Source organism: Gallus gallus, chromosome Z (genome assembly GCF_016699485.2).
Source record: "Gallus gallus isolate bGalGal1 chromosome Z, bGalGal1.mat.broiler.GRCg7b, whole genome shotgun sequence".
NCBI classification, from domain to species: domain Eukaryota; kingdom Metazoa; phylum Chordata; class Aves; order Galliformes; family Phasianidae; genus Gallus; species Gallus gallus.
Genome location: NC_052572.1, coordinates 37,793,698 through 37,811,200, shown reverse-complemented (window position 1 = coordinate 37,811,200; position 17,503 = coordinate 37,793,698). Strand labels below are relative to the sequence as shown.

The 17,503-nt window shown below is 39.3% G+C and overlaps 1 protein-coding gene across 4 annotated transcripts in view; it reads right to left on the bottom strand.

Moving 5' to 3' along the window:
• Positions 1-17,503, bottom strand: part of PCSK5 (proprotein convertase subtilisin/kexin type 5) — a 262,061-nt gene that overhangs the window by 130,754 nt on the left and 113,804 nt on the right. For all 4 annotated transcript variants that reach the window (XM_015280354.4, XM_424841.8, XM_040655981.2 and 1 more), the window contains exon 8: positions 6,502-6,714. In XM_015280354.4, the coding sequence (XP_015135840.2) occupies positions 6,502-6,714 (213 nt within the window). The remainder of the gene's footprint in view (positions 1-6,501; positions 6,715-17,503) is intronic.

Sequence of the window (17,503 nt, the reverse complement as noted above, 5' to 3'; positions counted from 1 at the left end):
ACACAGTCATTACCTTTATAGGCTTAGACACAGCACAAATTATTTAAAGCAAACTCCAAGCAGCTCTGCTGTGCCACTGAAAATGTAAGAAAGGCACACAGGCTTGCCTGGCTTTGAATGCCAAGCACTAGCAGTAAAATGTCCTCAGATAGGACTTTTGCATGTTTCAGAAGTCAACAAACAATACAGTATTGGAAAAAGAGTCTTGCATGGAATATGTGCAGTCTGATATTCAAGCGTTTGAGGTCAGCGAAGATTATGGCACACAACACTAAAGTAGCTTTACATAACAGTAGTCAGGGTGTAAGTTAAGTTCCAATAAACAAAGGATCAACAGAGTTAGGTTAATTCTTATGGCTGCTCAGCATGCTTATGCTTCAACTCTTCACTGTGTACAATGACATGCTTTGTAGTAATAGTCAAAACTTGGTATGTGTAACTGAATTAATCCCAAAGGAACAGAGGATGTGATTAGAAAAACTACCTAAAGAACTGATGGATTTCAGTTAAAAGTTAATAGCAGTTTAAAGTAAATGGATATTTCATTGAATGTCCTCCTTTCGGTGAAATAATCTAAATGAAGTTTTCAGTGCATACAAGAATGATAAATCATCTTTCTATTTATAGCTATTTCAAATAGCAAGTTTAAATCAGAAGTTTGGAAGCACCGAAGAGTTTTACAAGAGCTGGAAAGGCAGCACATTATACTGTATTGTTTGATTTTACTAAGTCTCTGAACTCTGGAGATGTTCCAGAAGATTGAAGGAAAACCAGAACTGTGTCAATATTTTGAAGTAGTGAGCAGTATTGCCCTAAAAATTCCATCTTCTTGCCAAGTTTTATCTGGTGTAAAACAACTGATGCAAGATTTAAACTAATTGTTAATTAATTCATTCAATAGTGACATATTTAATTATGAATGACGTAGGCTGCTGGAAAAAAAGCTTGCCCAACTGCTGCACTTATTTTGTTCTGGTCGGCACATTAGTTGAAGGTAGAATAGTCAGGATTCTGCAAGGCATATAATGTGATACTACACATAAAACAATTTTGAAAATGACTTAAATTTAAGAGATGATACAATACATAGATCTAACATTAAATAATTACTAGGTCTCAACATATAGCATGTTTAAGAACTTACATATATATATATATATATGCTTAAAAGCACATATTCTAAGTTGTTTCTTATCTGGCCTTCTAAGTTTTGGTTCTCGTCCTTATAATGACATAAAGCTTGGTGAAAACACCAACACTGCCTGATGAATGCTGCATCTATACAAACACCAGAGAAAGTGATGGTGAGGACTAGTCTGGAATGGGTCTAAACTAGTACCACCAGTTTTCAAATAGTGTAAGAAAGAGACCATAACTACCCTCTCACCTGAGCCCTATGCACCAACTCTGAAAAACAGAGGCAGCAGCTCTGAAAGTGACTTGGGTATCACACAGTGATGGACATGTAATGTTAACAATGAGGCTTATAGGTCTCAGTGAGACTTACTGTATAAATACAAGGGAACTGAGGTGGCAATCACAGATGCACGTTTCCGAGTGCAGTTGTGCATCTAGCAAAGGCAGATGAATGTCTGGAGGAGGACTGTAGTGGTCCTACTGTAGAAATCAGTTGTCTGCTCTGGGTATAAGGGTGAAAGACTAATTGAACCACCCAGTAGCTGGTTGTCTCACAAGTTCTCAGTTTCCCTGAGGATAGCTGGCATAGAATCACAGAATCATAGAATGATTTGAGTGGGAAGGGACCTTTAAGGTCATGTAGTTCCAACTCCCAGCTATAGGCAAGGACACCTCCCACTAGACCAGGTTGCTGCAAGCCCCATCCAGCCTGGCCTTGAATACCTCCAGAGATGGGGCGTCCACAACCTCACTGGGCCACATGTTCCAGTGTTTCATCACCCTCCCAGTAAAGAATTTCTTCCTAATATCTAAATCTACCCTTTTCCAGTTTAAAGCCACTTCCCCTTGTACTGTCCTTACATGCCCTTATAAACAGTCCCTCCCCAGCTTTCCTGTAGGTCCCCTTCAGGTACTAGAAGGGCACTATAACGTCCCCCCAGAGCCATTTCTTCTCCAGGCTGAAGAGCTGCAGCTCTCTCTTTGGAGGGGAGGTGCTTGAGCCCTCTGGTCATCTTTGTGGCCTTCCTCTGGACCTGCTCCAACAGCTCTATATCTTTCTTGTGCTAGGGGCTCCAGAACTGGATGCAGTACTCCAGGTGGGGACTCATGAGAGCAGAGTAGGGGGGCAGAATCACCTCCCCCGACCTGCTGGTCATGCTTCTCTTGATGCAACCCAAAATATGATTGGCCTTCTGGGCTGCAAGTGCATATTGCCGGTTCATTCTGAATCTTTCATCAATCAGCACTCCCAAATCCTTCTCCTCACGGCTGCTCTCAAGCCATTCTCTGCCCAGTGGCAGAGCAGTTTTATCCAGTAAAGTGAATGACCAGGGGTCTTGAAGCTGAAATGATCCCAAACTATTCTCAGGCTTTCAGTGGGCAAGACACTCAGCTCACTGGTGTGGACCTGGGCTATGGAATGCGAGTGCTCAGTGGGCCACTTCTGGTAAGCAGGACTGATGCTGTGGAATGCCAGCTTAAGATGCTCTACGCTAATGCTCATCAGAGCCCAGAAAGGGTGTTGGTTATCTAGACAGTCGCAGGACAATGACCACAGAAGTCACAACCTGCTAAGGAGTGTACACCAACTCACCTGTTAAATCAAATAGCCCTCAAAAAGGTTGGTGCCATTGCTGGTGGTGTGGAGCCATGAAGGCTACACTGTGACTAGTAAGAGGGTTGTTTGGTGGCCTAGAAGCCTGGGGGGTCAGCCCTGGTGAAGCCATCACTGGTGCAGATCGTGGTGTTAGTAGCAACTATTCAAACTATTTAAGGCCAAAGTGGAGGACGGTTCCATGTGAACAGCAGTTGAAGTGGGTCCTATGCAAAAGGCAAGTACTGGTCCAAAGGGACTGGTGATGGCCTCTGTATCCCTCAGCCAACCCAGAGGGAATCAGATTCAGATCTCCCAGTCTGGAGCAGAAGAGACAGGTGGACTGAGGCGTCCAGTGCATTAACACAAGCTATCCTGGAGATGCTACTGATAGCCATGGAGAGAGCTCCCTTTTTTTTTTTTGGTGATGGGCTGGACACCCTGGAATGTGTTGGTCCCACTGAGGGGTCCACGCCTTGGAAAGCGTTGCAGTAAAAAAAAAAAAACTATTATTATTTTGGCTGATGATACAAAGCTGGGAGGAGCAGCTGACACATCAGAAGACTGTGCTGCCATTCAGCAAAAGCAGGACTGGCTGAACAGCTGAGCAGAGAGAAACATTATGAAATTCAACAAGGGCATACAGTCCTATGCCTGGGGAGTAATAACCACACACATATGTAAAGACAGGGGCTGACCTGACCTGCCAGACAGGAGGTCTGTGGATAAGGACCTGGGTGTCCTGGTGGACATCAGGCTGACCAAGAGCCAGCAGTGGGCCCACATGGCCAAGAAGGCCAGTGGTATCAAGGGATCCTTTAACAAGAGTGTGACCAGCAAGTTGAGGGAGGTTATCCTCTCCCTCTACTTTGCCCTGGTGGGGCTGTATCTGAAGAACTGTGTCCAGTTCTGGGACCTTCAGTTCAAGAAAGACAGGGAACTACTGGGGAGAGTCTGGTCAAGGGCTACAATGATGATTAGGGGCCTGGAAGTATATCTCTTTTATGAATAAAGGCTGAAAGACCTGGGAGAGTTCAGCCTGGAGAAGGGAAGACTGAGAGGAGATTTTGGCAATGCTTACAGATATCTTAAGGGTAGGTGTCAGATGGCTGGGGTCAGGTTCTTCAGTGGTGCCCAGTGACAGGACAGAGGACAGTGGGTACAAACTGAAACACAGGACGTTCCAACTGAACATGAAGAAATACTCCTTTACCGTAAAGTTGACAGGGCACTGGAACAGACTACCCAGAGAGGTTAAAGAATCTCCTTCCCTGGAGAGACAAGCCGCCCGATGCTTTCCTGTGCAACCAATTGTAGAAACATGCTTTAACAGAGGCATTGAACTAGATGATCTCCACAGGTCCCTTCCAAGACCTACAATTCTTTGATTCTGTGATTCTGTTCCTAAGAAAACACGCTTTACACAGAATGATGCAAGAAGCTTAACTTCATTTATAAAAACAGAACTAATCGTGTTATTCGGTCTAAAAGAAAGATGTGAAGCGCCTGGAAATTGAGGCTAGCTAGAGATCAGACAGCAAAGTTTTTAAATGATAATGCATAATTAGGACTACCTACTCTAGACCTGAGTGGATATTTTGTACTTTGAAAGAAAGACTAGGCATATTTGTAAAAATTACTGATCAACTGACCACAACTATTGCATTTGAAGGAATCAGGGAAGTTCTACAGACTTGGCTATGCAAGAAGTCAGACTTGGAGAGTCACAATGGTCTCTGTTGACTTTACATAATATTAGTCTCACTTACAAGTACATAAGTTTGTGAAGGTCTTTTAAAGGACAGTAAAAGGAATTTAACCACAGAAGTGAGGACTACTAGGAAACAGAGTAATTCCTTTATTATTATTGTTTATCAAGGAGAATAAGAAACATGCCAGGAACAGAAGATAAGGTTTCTGTGGAGAGAAGTGAGTAAAGAACAGAAAAATTACTGGAACGAAGAGCTACCTCAGAATAAGTTTAAGACAAAAATTAGATCATCTGAAAATAAGGAAGAATCCAAGAAGGCATGGCCAGCATCCCAGAATCCTGAAAGACAAAGCAGACACTAATAAAAAAATAGCTGCAAGAATTTAACTCTTCACTGACACCAAGAGACGTATTTGCAAACAACCAAAAGAAGGCAATGTTAGACCAGCACTTCAGGCAATATCTGAGGGGAAAACAAAACAAAAAACAAACAAACAAAAGACCCTCATTTTTTAGGTATGAAGAAATGAAAATGTACACTATATACTAGAATTAATAAGCTAGGAAGAAGATAATACTTAAAAACCTAATTAATAGTTACACAGGGGTAAGTGGATAAGTATATTGAAAGCACTGAATTTGAAGAAGCAGATAATATTAAGAAACCAGATTAACAGAAATACAAGGGTTTAAAAGGCTCCAAGGAGTGGGATACTGATCACTCAAAAGTGTACCTAATGCATTCAATGTTTAAAATGCAAATTTATCATACTCTACAAATTTTAATGTTATCAATAGTATATCAAACAAAATTAAATCAATTCCTGAGTTTCCATCCAACCTGAGAGCATAAATGAAAATGTCCTGTTCAGGAATGGGATGACAAGCAGCAGAAGAAAGAGCACCAAGTTTAATCTTGCTTACAATATACCAGCTACTAGGAATAGACAGCAATTTGAACAACCTATGTACAGTTCTGTAGTTTTCATACAATAATAAGATGCACATAAAACTGTTAGGGAGCAACCAAAGGAGGGTTATAAAGATGGTGAAGAGTCTAGATGTCAAGATGTAAAAGGAGAGGCTCAACTTTCTGGGCCTGTTCAGTGCAGAGCAGGGCAGGCTGAGGGGAGGCCTCATAGTGACTGCAGTTCCCCAGGGAGTGGAGGGGCAGCACTGAGCTCTGCTCTCTGTGACAGCAACACGGCGAGAGGGAATGGCATGGAGTTGTGTCAGGGGAGGGGCAGCTGGAGGCTAGGGACAGGTCCTGCACCAGAGGGTGGCCAAACACTGGTACAGGCTCCCCAGGGCTGTGGTCATGGCACAAAGCTGCAGGAGCTCAAGAAGCTCTTGGACAGTGCTCTCAGAAATATGTTTTGATCTTAGGTGGTCCTTGTGGAGCCAGGAGCTGGAGTTGATATTTGTGGGTCCCTTACAACTCAGGTCATTCTACAACTCTGTGATTCTATGCTTCTAACAATTGAGTGTCAATGAATGTAAAAGAGGAATGATGCTGTATCCAAAGAAATCTGAGAAAACAGACAGGCAGGTAAGAATACCTATGAATAATATGTATATGTATGTATGTAGTATGAGATTTAAAAACTAATGATAACTGGATTAAAAACAAAAGATTTTTTTTTTCTGTTTTTAAACATTTTTTTTGTTTTATTTCTCCTCCTGAGAACAGGAGGATATGTTCTCAGGCCTATTGGGCTTCTGGATGTTGGTAATGAAACAAATTGTTTTGGTGGCAATGGCAATAGGATTCTTGAAAGCACCACTGAGAGCTGGCAGCAAATAATGGAGTGAAAAAGTCTACTATGAACCAGATATACCTGCACTGCTTCAGGCTGCAATTTACAGCTTGCTGTCACATGACCAGATTTGGAACTGAAAGTATGGTGACAGCCACCACCTAAAGCACTGGATGAAGTCAAATTTTCCACATCTATTTTTTCCTATTATTTAATGTAAATAAGCTATCTCTCTTTCCCTCCCTACAAAGTCGCCAGGCAACATATAGATCAGTATACAAAACAAAAGTAAAAAAACATACTATTTTCCTGTCGTAGGATTCTCCACTGCTGTATGTTGTAGCTAGCGTGGAAGCACATTCTTCCAGGTACCATGGCTTCTTCCCACTTTCAGCTGTGCTGCTTATGGAGATAGTGTAGATGCTATTGGTGTAGCCATCACAGGAGCAGTGGTCTCGACTCCTTCCACCATTTCCAGATGCCCAAACAAAAACTGACCCTAAGCCTCTTCGTCCCTGTTTGGAAAGAGCACAAAAGATTTGAATAATAATTCTTCTCTGTCACATGTTTAATAAGCAGGCATTTGTCAAAAAATATATCTGATAAGAGAAAGACAATAAAACAAGCTATCTCACTGAGAAGAACCTGAAATAAAGACAGGATTTAAGCAGAGTTCAGAATTAGACATAAATATAATTCAGAAAACGAATAGGATGAACACAGCTTTAGAAACAACTTTTCTACAGTGCCTTTTTGTGGCCCAACACCTATGTTGTCCCGCCTTACTAAGACAGATGTGCTGAAAACTCAGAGAAGACATTAAAACATACTGAGTTGAAACAGGAAAAGAAATAGCATACTTGAAACTAAAACTCTTTGTAACACACACTACTTTTGGTCTATTAACGCTCCTACCTTTTTCTTTCTTTCTGGATTGACGAGTGGCGTAAAATACTATTTGGGTAGCATTCTATACTGGCAAACCACAGTGTCATTGTTTCATAGACACTCTAAATCACAGAATCTTAGAAACTTATGAAGTGGGAAGGGACCTCAGGTCAACTAGTCCCATTAATCTAGTCCATCGTAAAAATTGAGCAAGACACAAAATTTGAACAGAAACTGACAAGAAGATTCATACAAATCACTTGTTACAATTAAGCACTAATGCATTAGCTCAGTGATATATTTTATGTATATGAATAGTTAAACAAATTACTTAGGAATATTTGTAATTTGAAATGAGGAATAATTTAAGTAACCTCATATTGACATTTGCTTAATATGGCAAATTTATGTAGTGTCCAAATGAAACAAAGCATATTTTCAGTGATGCTGGTAATCTTAAGTAGGCATTGATGTTAAAAGTAAAAATTGTTAGTAATCTACATTGCTGATACATGGGAACTGAAAATTGCCATGACTGACAGTCATGTAAATTGAAATCTTCCTGGTTTATGTTTCATGCTAGTGAATTAAATTCAGATTTATGCAACTTTATGATCTCCTTTAATTTCCTAGCAGTCACTGTCTGGAAGCATAGAATCCAGATAGGAATGCCCAACAAAGTTTTAAACTTGTCTTTGATTAGGCTACATACTGCCACCTTCTTTCATATGACATTCTCTCAAGCAAAGGAATATCCTTCTAAGTAACAATTAAAGTAACGTTTTCATTTATACTTCATTTCTCTGTAACATATCACGTAATATCTGCCCGGGTTCTGTAAGAGGTAAGCCCACCTCTGTGCATGATGCATTCATGTTTTATGGCATAAAACATCACTTCCTATGCATGGATTAATCCCTTGGTTATGTAAGGAGCATGTATTTGTTTTTCTAAACTGAGTGCAATTGTGTGCCACAAATAACATAAAGACAGCTGATGGACATCTACTCAGTCAACCTTAGACAATTAACAATTCAGAGATTCATTTAATCCGGATTCACAGAGGGGTTTCATTATGGCATTTTGTGTTGAGAGCCTACATCAGTGTAAGACAAAACCCACAGTTCACAATCCAAGCTTGAGTTCTCAACTGCTGATGAATTCCATTTTGTGAGTTTAATAAAAGTAAAGTACCTGGAAAGACTCTTCTCTCCAGCAAAATATGTTAAATATCAAATTCTCCTGGCTAGTGTTTACATAAGGTTATGTCTCTAAAATGCAACTTCTCATTAAAAAAACATTTCAAGCGGAGAAAAAAATTCCAGGGTGCCAAGTTAAATGTATTATGAAATCCACATTCTCCAGACAATATCAGCCCAACCAGCTGAGAAGTGTAACTATTTCAACTTCTTTCTTTTCCTTTAGTTGATCTTAGCTACTACACAGATTAAATGATGCAAAATAGCACTATTTTTATTGTTTTAAAGAGAAGTTTTCTGAAGTGTTCTATTCCCATAGCTCCCTTTTCCCACATTATGAACTCTTGACAAATCAAAACCCATTTTGGTTTGGGGTTCTTGTTCTGCCTGCACTTTTTAGCCAGACGACTTTGATTCAAAACTGTCCAAAGTCAGTGGTATGCGCTTTGCAACTTCACAGGGCAGGAATCGGTTTACAAACCACTTCTCTTCCACTGTACTGTCTAGTCATCTCCCTTTTTACATCTTTACTTCATTTAATACTCCATCCTGAAAACATCTGGTGACACGAATGTGAGAAGGGATACACAGTTTATGCATATTCACTAATATATGAGGGCTGCTCCAAAACTAATGCCTCCCCATGACATTTTGTTGCCATGCAACAAATGGCAGAAGAGGGGCAGCCTGACAGAACAGAATCTGGCATGGAAGTGCTTATGAAGCAGAGGCATGTCATGGAATTCCTCCCCAGTGTGGAAAAAGTTGCACCCATTGAAATTCACTGCCATTTGGTGAACATTTCTGGAGACTAAACAGTAGATGTGAGCATGGTAAGGTGGTGGGTGGTGCATTTCAGCAGTAGTGACAGTGACAGTGTGTCACCTCTACTTGTGCAGATCTTTACAAGTACAGAATGCAGTCTCTTGTTCATCACTGTTAAAAATGCATTGCTAATGGTGGTAACTATGTTGAAAACTAGTGTTTTGTAGCTGCAAATTTGCCCTATCAAACACTATTATTGTGCTCTTTGTATTTGCTGCAATTTCCAAGGAAATAAATAGGAGGCAATACTTCTGGAGCGACCTACGTATTATCTCAGCGGGCTGGGGAGACAGAAATTAGGGCCCTCTGTGTATCTGTGGATAATGGAAAGGAGGTTTTTACTAAAGATACAGTGTTGTTTCTCTACACTTTTATCTGTTCCTTCTTGAATTTTACTGGTTTTGCTTCAGATTGCTCCCATCATGTTAGCAATTAGCTAACACTTTCCAGCAGTATCTTATTATTTGCTTTCATCTTGTCTCCTCAACAGTAATTTTGGCTTGTCTGTCAACTGTGACATCCATTCGGGGGTCACATACTCCTGTCTTGTCCTACGCTGCTCTTAAAAACCAACTTATTTCTTGTACATATATATAAACTAATGATGTAATACATGGATGAGCAGGCAGAAAGCATATCAGACAGACACACAGGACAAGTCAAAACATTTCATCAAAATGCTTTGGCGAACTTTTTTGTCTCCTGAAGAATTTTATATGTGTCTCTTTCTTATTCTTTTTCTTTTAGCACAGTATTATGTAGCCACACTTGGCCTACTTGGTACCCCACTGGAAACACACAGTAAACCACCAGTATGACCAGAGAAGAAATGACAGCTGGAACCTATTTTACTATTTTCTCTAAAAGTCTCTCTCAACACATTAAAAAAAAAAAATAAAATAAAATACAAAAATGAATATATTTATGCATAGAAGGAGAAGACAAAAAAAATCTACCAATAACAGTCCACCTGTCTTTTCTTTTTTTCCATCAACATCGTCTGGTTTTGGCTGATAAGTCTGCAGACAAAAGCATAACATGATTTGTCCCACTCATGCAAAGAAAGCCATTTCACAGCAGGGTAGGACTGTAGTTCATGTGAATTTTGCAGAAACACCCTGAGTTATTAGCTTCTCTGAACAGAGAATGTGTCTTTACTTCTTTAGACCCATACTTCTGCTGCTAATCTGTACTAATCATGAAAAACAAGCTGTGGAAGAAGATACGTGAGTAGATTTTGGGGCACAAAATATAGCTTCATTGCAAATATACCCACAGATGTTAGAAATTCTGCAATGCAGTATTTAAAAATAATATACACCAGTTTAAATTTTAATAGTAATGACTGCTTTAAAAATAACAGCCATTTGCACCTAGATTTACCTTTAAAGACTTGTTTTTTTAAACAACTGATAACATGTATTTTTTACAAACTAGTGTCTCCTGTAAACATATTAAGTATCCACATCTCCATCACTGCAATGGAAAGTACCAGGTTCACTGAATAATGGAAAAGAGCATTCACTAATACACAGAAAGAAAGGATCTCCATTCCCTAGCACACTGCAATACTGAACATCTATTCACAGAAAAAAGCATTACCTACAATGTAGAAAATATGCTAAATATCTCACTCTTAAAAAGGCATTTGGCAAAGCAAACTGCAACCTCCTCAAGACTAAATTTGACCTGACCAAAATAATATATTGAGTAAATAAGTTCTGGTTTACATTTACTGTCTATTGTTAAACTGCAATTGGTTTCCTCCTCCTCCATGTTTCCAAACACCCCACTTTAATTCAATAGAGCCAGTCATGCTCAGGAAATTATAAACTTGCTAGTAACGATACCAAACAAGTAATTAGAGCAACAACATCAGCTGTCCTACTGTATGTGAATGCCTTTCCCAATTGGTCTCCTTTCAGTACATGAAGTTAAATAACATTTGGACTGTGTTACAAAGTTAAGATAAACATACATGCAAGGCACTCTGCAGCTTTTACTGTTTGTCTAAATCTATCATCTGTCATCTGCCAGATGCCCAAGGGTGTCAAGATGAAAAGTCAAGCCTTAAGCTGCCAAAGAAGCCATGTGTCATTTATTACTGAAAAGCAAAGGTGCATTTACAGACCATGTGGGTACAACTTGGATGAAACTAAAACAATTAGAGAATTACAGCAGAGGTATGGACGAGGGTGGAAAGGGTGCAGAGCAAAATATGCTCAGTGCTTCTCCCATGTTGTTAAAAACTGCCTCCCCCCTTAAGCCGTGTTGTGCCTGCTCTGTAATTTGCAGTGGTAGCTACCAACTCCCTCTTACAGACTCTGCAAGGTCTGTAACTGCACTTTTGCATTTCAGTGAACCAGACCATTATGAAATGGTCCCTTTTTGTTTTGTCTGCTCTCTTACATTGCTTAAAATGCCAGATGACTAAAAAAAAAAAAATAAATAAAAATCACATGCTCCATTTTGAAATGAAGTGTTCCACTGACATCTAAGACTTGCTACTGACCTACTGACTCAGTCCAATTTTCTAGCACATTTTTTGGGCAACGTTAGTGTTCTCCACACGCAGCTGACTGTAAATGAAATGGACTCATGTCATTGATAAAAAGAGCCCAAGGCAAAGACTGCACCTGTGAAAGCACAGCACAAGAACCGTGGGACATTCCCATTTTTTTTTCCTCCTAGTACCTCCTTTTCCTTGGTCAGCAAGTTGCAAGGGAGTAAGTGATACAAAAACTTTTTTTTTTTTTTTTTTTTTTTCCAATTCAACAGCACGGAAGGGTTGGTCTGCCAAGAACCAAAGCCAGTATGAACATTTTTGTAATGACATCTGCAGAATTTCCTAACACTATTAAAAGAACATCCACCGCTCCAAGTGCGTGTGTTTGTATATGTATGTGTGTATACCTATAAAACACATTTCTCTGACTGAATGCCTTACTGGTACTGGCGTGTACCATTGCAAGAGAGAGGCCTTCACACTTCAGTCTAAGGACAACCAGCAGGCCACATATTTGCAAGTTGCTTCCAGCATGCTTCCATCTAATAAAAACAGTTTCCATCTACAAGCTGTAGTTTGAGCCAGTAGAGCAAGATTTATTCACACTGTTTTACAAAGTTTAGACTGGCCATTCATTCACTGCTTTACAAGTCAAGCTGCCTTAATCCAGCTTTCAGATTCTGATGTTTTCCTGCCCACAATGTAGGACAGGAACTGAATGCCCCATCAGCCCTCCCTGTTATATGGTGAGTTTTGCTGTCTTCGTGGAAGTGATCTAATTTACCAATGGAGAGGAAGGTATGTTAGAAGGAGCAGAAAATGCAGAGGACAGAACTGCTGAACTCAGAGTAATCAGAGGCACAGGGGCTGCAGCCAGTGAGAGGTAAACTGGCAGCAGAATGCTAGAAATCCCACGCTCACAAGCACAAAACACATCATGCAACTAAAAACTGAAGAGAACCTTATCCATGGCTAGCATCTAAACATTTAATTTCCTCTGTTCTCAGTAATATTGTTCTACAATTACTTAATGCTTCCAATAACAAAAACTACTGCTGGGAGGTGAGATTGATCCTGATGTGGAAGCACAAAGAAGTAAGCCCATGGTAAGAACTCTTCCTTAAAAATGAATTTCTTAAGTGGAAATGCTTGTAACTGAAGTTCTAGAACACAGGCCAGTTCTCTGGGGACCTAAAAAACCAAGTATGCAGGCATGGTTTTGAGTGCAGTCACCATAGGGACAGGCACCACAGAACACAGCATCTTGAGAAATGCACTTGTAAGAGACAGTATCTCCTTGCTGCCAGCTTCCACGGATTTCTGCACAGTATGGGAGCTGGATGCCACTGCCCTGTGTAGAGTCAAAGTACTGCCAATCTGCTGAGTGGCAGCATTTTTCTGTCGAGAAGCAGCATCTCCCAGCTCCCGCTGAGTTTCTACCAGCACACTTAACCTCTAATTTGGAAATGAAAAATACAGTCTGGCACACCACGCTTAAAAAGTATCTGGCTCTTATGTAGTCTGCAAAGCACTCTCACCCTGAAGCAGGCATCTCTCCAATAGAGATAACAGCAAGCTGATAGCCCTAGGCAGAAACTTTGAACTCCTATCAAAAGACACTCAAACATATTATTTCTTATTTCTATTTGAGAGCCTCTCTGGCTATCAAGAAGAAGAAAAAAATCATAAACAAAAAGGGAAAAATCGGAGACCATGAATTCTGCTAAGGTATGCATGCTTTCAGGAAAATTCACATTTGGGCATCAATTCATTAAAAATGTATTCCCATAATCTCTATGACAATATGAGTGGTAAACCTAACAGGTGTACATAAATAAAAATGCACATTTGAGGAAATGCTTAAAAGTTAGGTGCCGTGTTTGTGTATTAGCACTCCTGTTTTTATTGTTAGAGAAACTAGAAAGTCAAGGAAGAATTTCCTAGTGCTGGAACAAGCATATGCACAATACATGTACCCTGCAAAAATCTATCACTTAAAACAAGAAGCAATTAACTTAACTTGTTGAAAAGGTAAGTTGTTGCTAATGCAACCAAACCTCTTGAATGCTTCTAAACCAACTTTTTCTTTTTGTAGAGAAAAAGAAAAACAACCACAACAAAATGTATTTTATTAGCTAACATGATTTGACACTTTTACGATACTGAAGCACGAAAATACTTCAATGTGCGCACTAAAGAGAACTTACTGAATAACCTCAAGCATCTATACAGTAACACAGTAATTACTGGGATATATCAGTGGAACATTGCAACATGTATCCTTGCATGTCATGGATTTTTTATTTTACTCTTCACTAGAACAACAGCTTAAACAGCTCCAACTTATTCCCCACAGAGCTATAATTAGTGCTTAAAGTGCAACCAAAAGAAGTATTGGCTGAAACCTGAAATCTGAACCTGTGGAATGTTGGAATGAATTTCCCATTTTCCTAAACAAAATAGAGCCAGCTTCAAGGCTGCATGAATCGCAGTTCTGGTTTAAGCTATCTCTCCTTATCATTATTACTATTATTGTTGCTGATACAGTTCCTGGGACAAAGCAAGTTGCATACTGTAAACACCTGTGACCAAACAAGAGCTGGGTTTTCCAGAATTTCTGTTACACAAGGAGTCTCTAGTTAATGACAGGGAGAATCGTCTCCACACGTAAAGCCAAAGAACAGGCACCATGTAAGAAAGGTACCTGTGTTAGGACTGGATAAGGGATAGATCTCAAAGGCAAACACCCAATCATGGAGAAAGCTCAGGCAGTTCTTGCTCACTTTACACTGCCATTTGATTAAACTCTCTGGAGAGGAGGCTATGCTCATCAGATCCACGTAACTGTTGCTGCAATCATTACTTCTCTCTCTCTCTTCGTCTCTCATCTAGATTTCAGACTATCAAGACATCTACTGAACTAGATCTACAGAATCTACAGAATCTACAGAATCTACAGAATCTACAGAAAACTGAGGTATTTTCTGGAACTATAGTTCTTTGAAGTGGGTGAACAGAAAATAAAGCTGTGTCACACCCACCTCTGCAGTCTGAGGACTGTGGTAGTGGCTTTGGGTAGTTTGTTTCCTGGTAGTACTTCTTTAGAAAGAAGAAAGAAACTCAGTGCAGTTACTGCCCTTATGGTTTTGTACCTTAAACTTATGTCAAATTCTACACACACACACACACACACAAAATATATATGTTTTCCCACATGACACACAGAATTGCATAGATTTTGCTGCTGCTCAAGTCCTTAGAAGTAAGTGAGAAAGGGAATAAGCCATTTGCCCACATAAGATAACTAGCTTAATGTTTCATAAATGCACTCTTTGAAATACACGTACTTCAAGTATATGGAAAGAGATTCATTTTGCCAAAGCTGCTTTTGAATATTGGCATTCAAAACTCTGATTTATCTCACATTGTGAATGGTGTGGGTTTTCATGTTCAGCTGCATCACCTGTTCCAGGTAGAGCTTGCAAAACTAGAGGGCACTTTGCACAACTAGTCCAAAAGCAGTAATGCTATTCTGGCTTGCTACAACAGTTTCCATACATGTGTGAGAATGGATGAGGTAACTAAACAGTTTTGGTTTCCAGTACACTTTGTGACATTGTAAGGAAACTGGACATTTTGAGGTATATTTTCCTGTAACTTTCAATCCAAATTTTCCTGCCCTTTAGGACATGTATATTCCAGTGAATGTAATGTAAGAACATTTCTGGTACATTATTTCTTTTTTTGCATATTCTTTTTTTGTACTACACACATTGACTATCTGTAAAAAAGCTCACTTCCTACACAAAGCAAAGGAGAGGAATTTTAAGATTAGCTTTGTTCATATATTTCCAAATGAAAATAAAATGCATAATCGCATAATTCACCCAGGTATTACTGAGCCCAAACTGTTTAATTCACTAGAAAGCAGTAACCCTAAGTCTGCGTTGACTGAATGCTGGAAGTTGCCAACTAGGTGCAAACTAGCTAGATCAAAGAATTATAGTTAGCTTAATGATGTGCTGAGCTTGTCACTTAACCTGATTTTGCTGGGCAGTCTCAGTTTGGAGAAAACTAAATGACATCAAGTATAAACCATGCTTGCAAAAGCACTGAAGTATACTAACATATACATATGAGCCACGTGCAATGAAATGAAGTCTGTAGGTAACACATACATGATGAACAAATTCTTGGAAAGCAGTGACTCTGGAAGGGAGGTTAGGGTCATGGCAGATAACCAACTGGCTGCGAGCTTCCCTAAAACTTAGTCTGATTGTTGGATCTCTAAGCAGAATGAATAAGAGTATGTGAAGGAAACAGGGAAAGCATACTACCACTGCGCAGAGAAAGCTACAACTTCTGTCCCCCTTCCTGGTAATCCACACTTTAAAAAGTTATGCTGGAAAGCAGGAAGAGTTTCAGAAAAGAACCATAGGAATGAACTGTGGTTTGGAAATCATGCATAACAGAAGGAAATTGAATATATAAAATATTATTGGTCAAAGCTTTCGAAAAGATTTTGAGGAACTGAGTGAATGGATGTGAGTTAAAATGCAACGTTCTCTTAGTTTAGGAATCCAGATTTATCTGCTAACCTACTTTATGCAGATAAACGAATTAGAACCAGTCTATCTGGTTTCTACAAAACATGCAATGGAATCTCAAAAAATCAATTATGAAGAAAAAGAAAATGAAGGTTAATGTAACAGCAAGGTGGAGGTGGAAATGGCTGCACTGAACGGGCTGTGCTGCAGAGCTCATGAGGGTTGAGGAAGTTATGTGAGCAGAATATTCTAATGATGTAGCAAAGATATTAGGTAATTTGGAGATTAATAAAAAATGCTAATGAACCTACTAATTACTGTTGTCTGCATTCAAGAAAAGAATTCAAGCAGAAGTATGTGGAGAGAAGCATCACTGATAATCAGGGAGATGGACAGTTTAGATTTTAAAAGTGAGAGTGGTTTGTGTAGCACAGCAAAATGAAGGCTGAGAGAGGATATGATTGTGGTCTATAAATATATCAGAAGAAAAAAAAATATGAGAAAAGCTATTTAAGCTGAAGCACAGTTTTGGCACAGCAACAAATGGGCAAATACTGCATGCAAGTAAATCTGGCTTAACTTAGATTATATAATAACTTTAGAAAAAAGTCTCTAAAAATAGATTAGTCATGGCTGTGAAAAAGTTTTGCAACAGAAATAGGGGCAAGTTTTTCCTAATTCACTTTAAAATAGAAATTGCTGAGCATATTTACAAGACAAGATGCCTGTGATAGCAGAGAACTGTACTGGATGACTTACATGGTCATTTCCTGCCTTACGTCCCTATGCTCCAACTTAATTTATTTGAGAGATCAGTTGGCCAAAATCTATAATTACTTACAGGTGGAGATTTTAACACCATAAGATGCACAATAAATATAGCAGAAATGGGACTGTGCAGTGGAAAGGAAACTAACAAACTTGAATGAGCAATAAGATACTGATTATTAATAGTGAAGGTAGCGATTTCCACAGCTGTGGATGTAACAGGTTTCAGACAAGGCAAGCACTTAACATGTACAAAGTTCCTCAAATAAAAGATGAATCAAGAAAATAGGGATGTTGTTGCAATAATAATTTGATGAAATTTTGCATATCTTGCTTTACTGTGAAGGCTAGGACTCGTAACTGTCTTTTCTTGAGTTAGAAATATGAGTATTTCTAGCCAACAGTACCATGTCTCATCATGTCAGAAAGCAGAATTACAGTGTTAAAACTCAACACCACTTTTCCAATTTTCCCATACGGTCAATCCCCACCTACAGTCCAAAGGCATCCTAAGTTTAACTTCATATATTAAAGTAAACACAATGTCACATAAAGCATCACTGATACTATA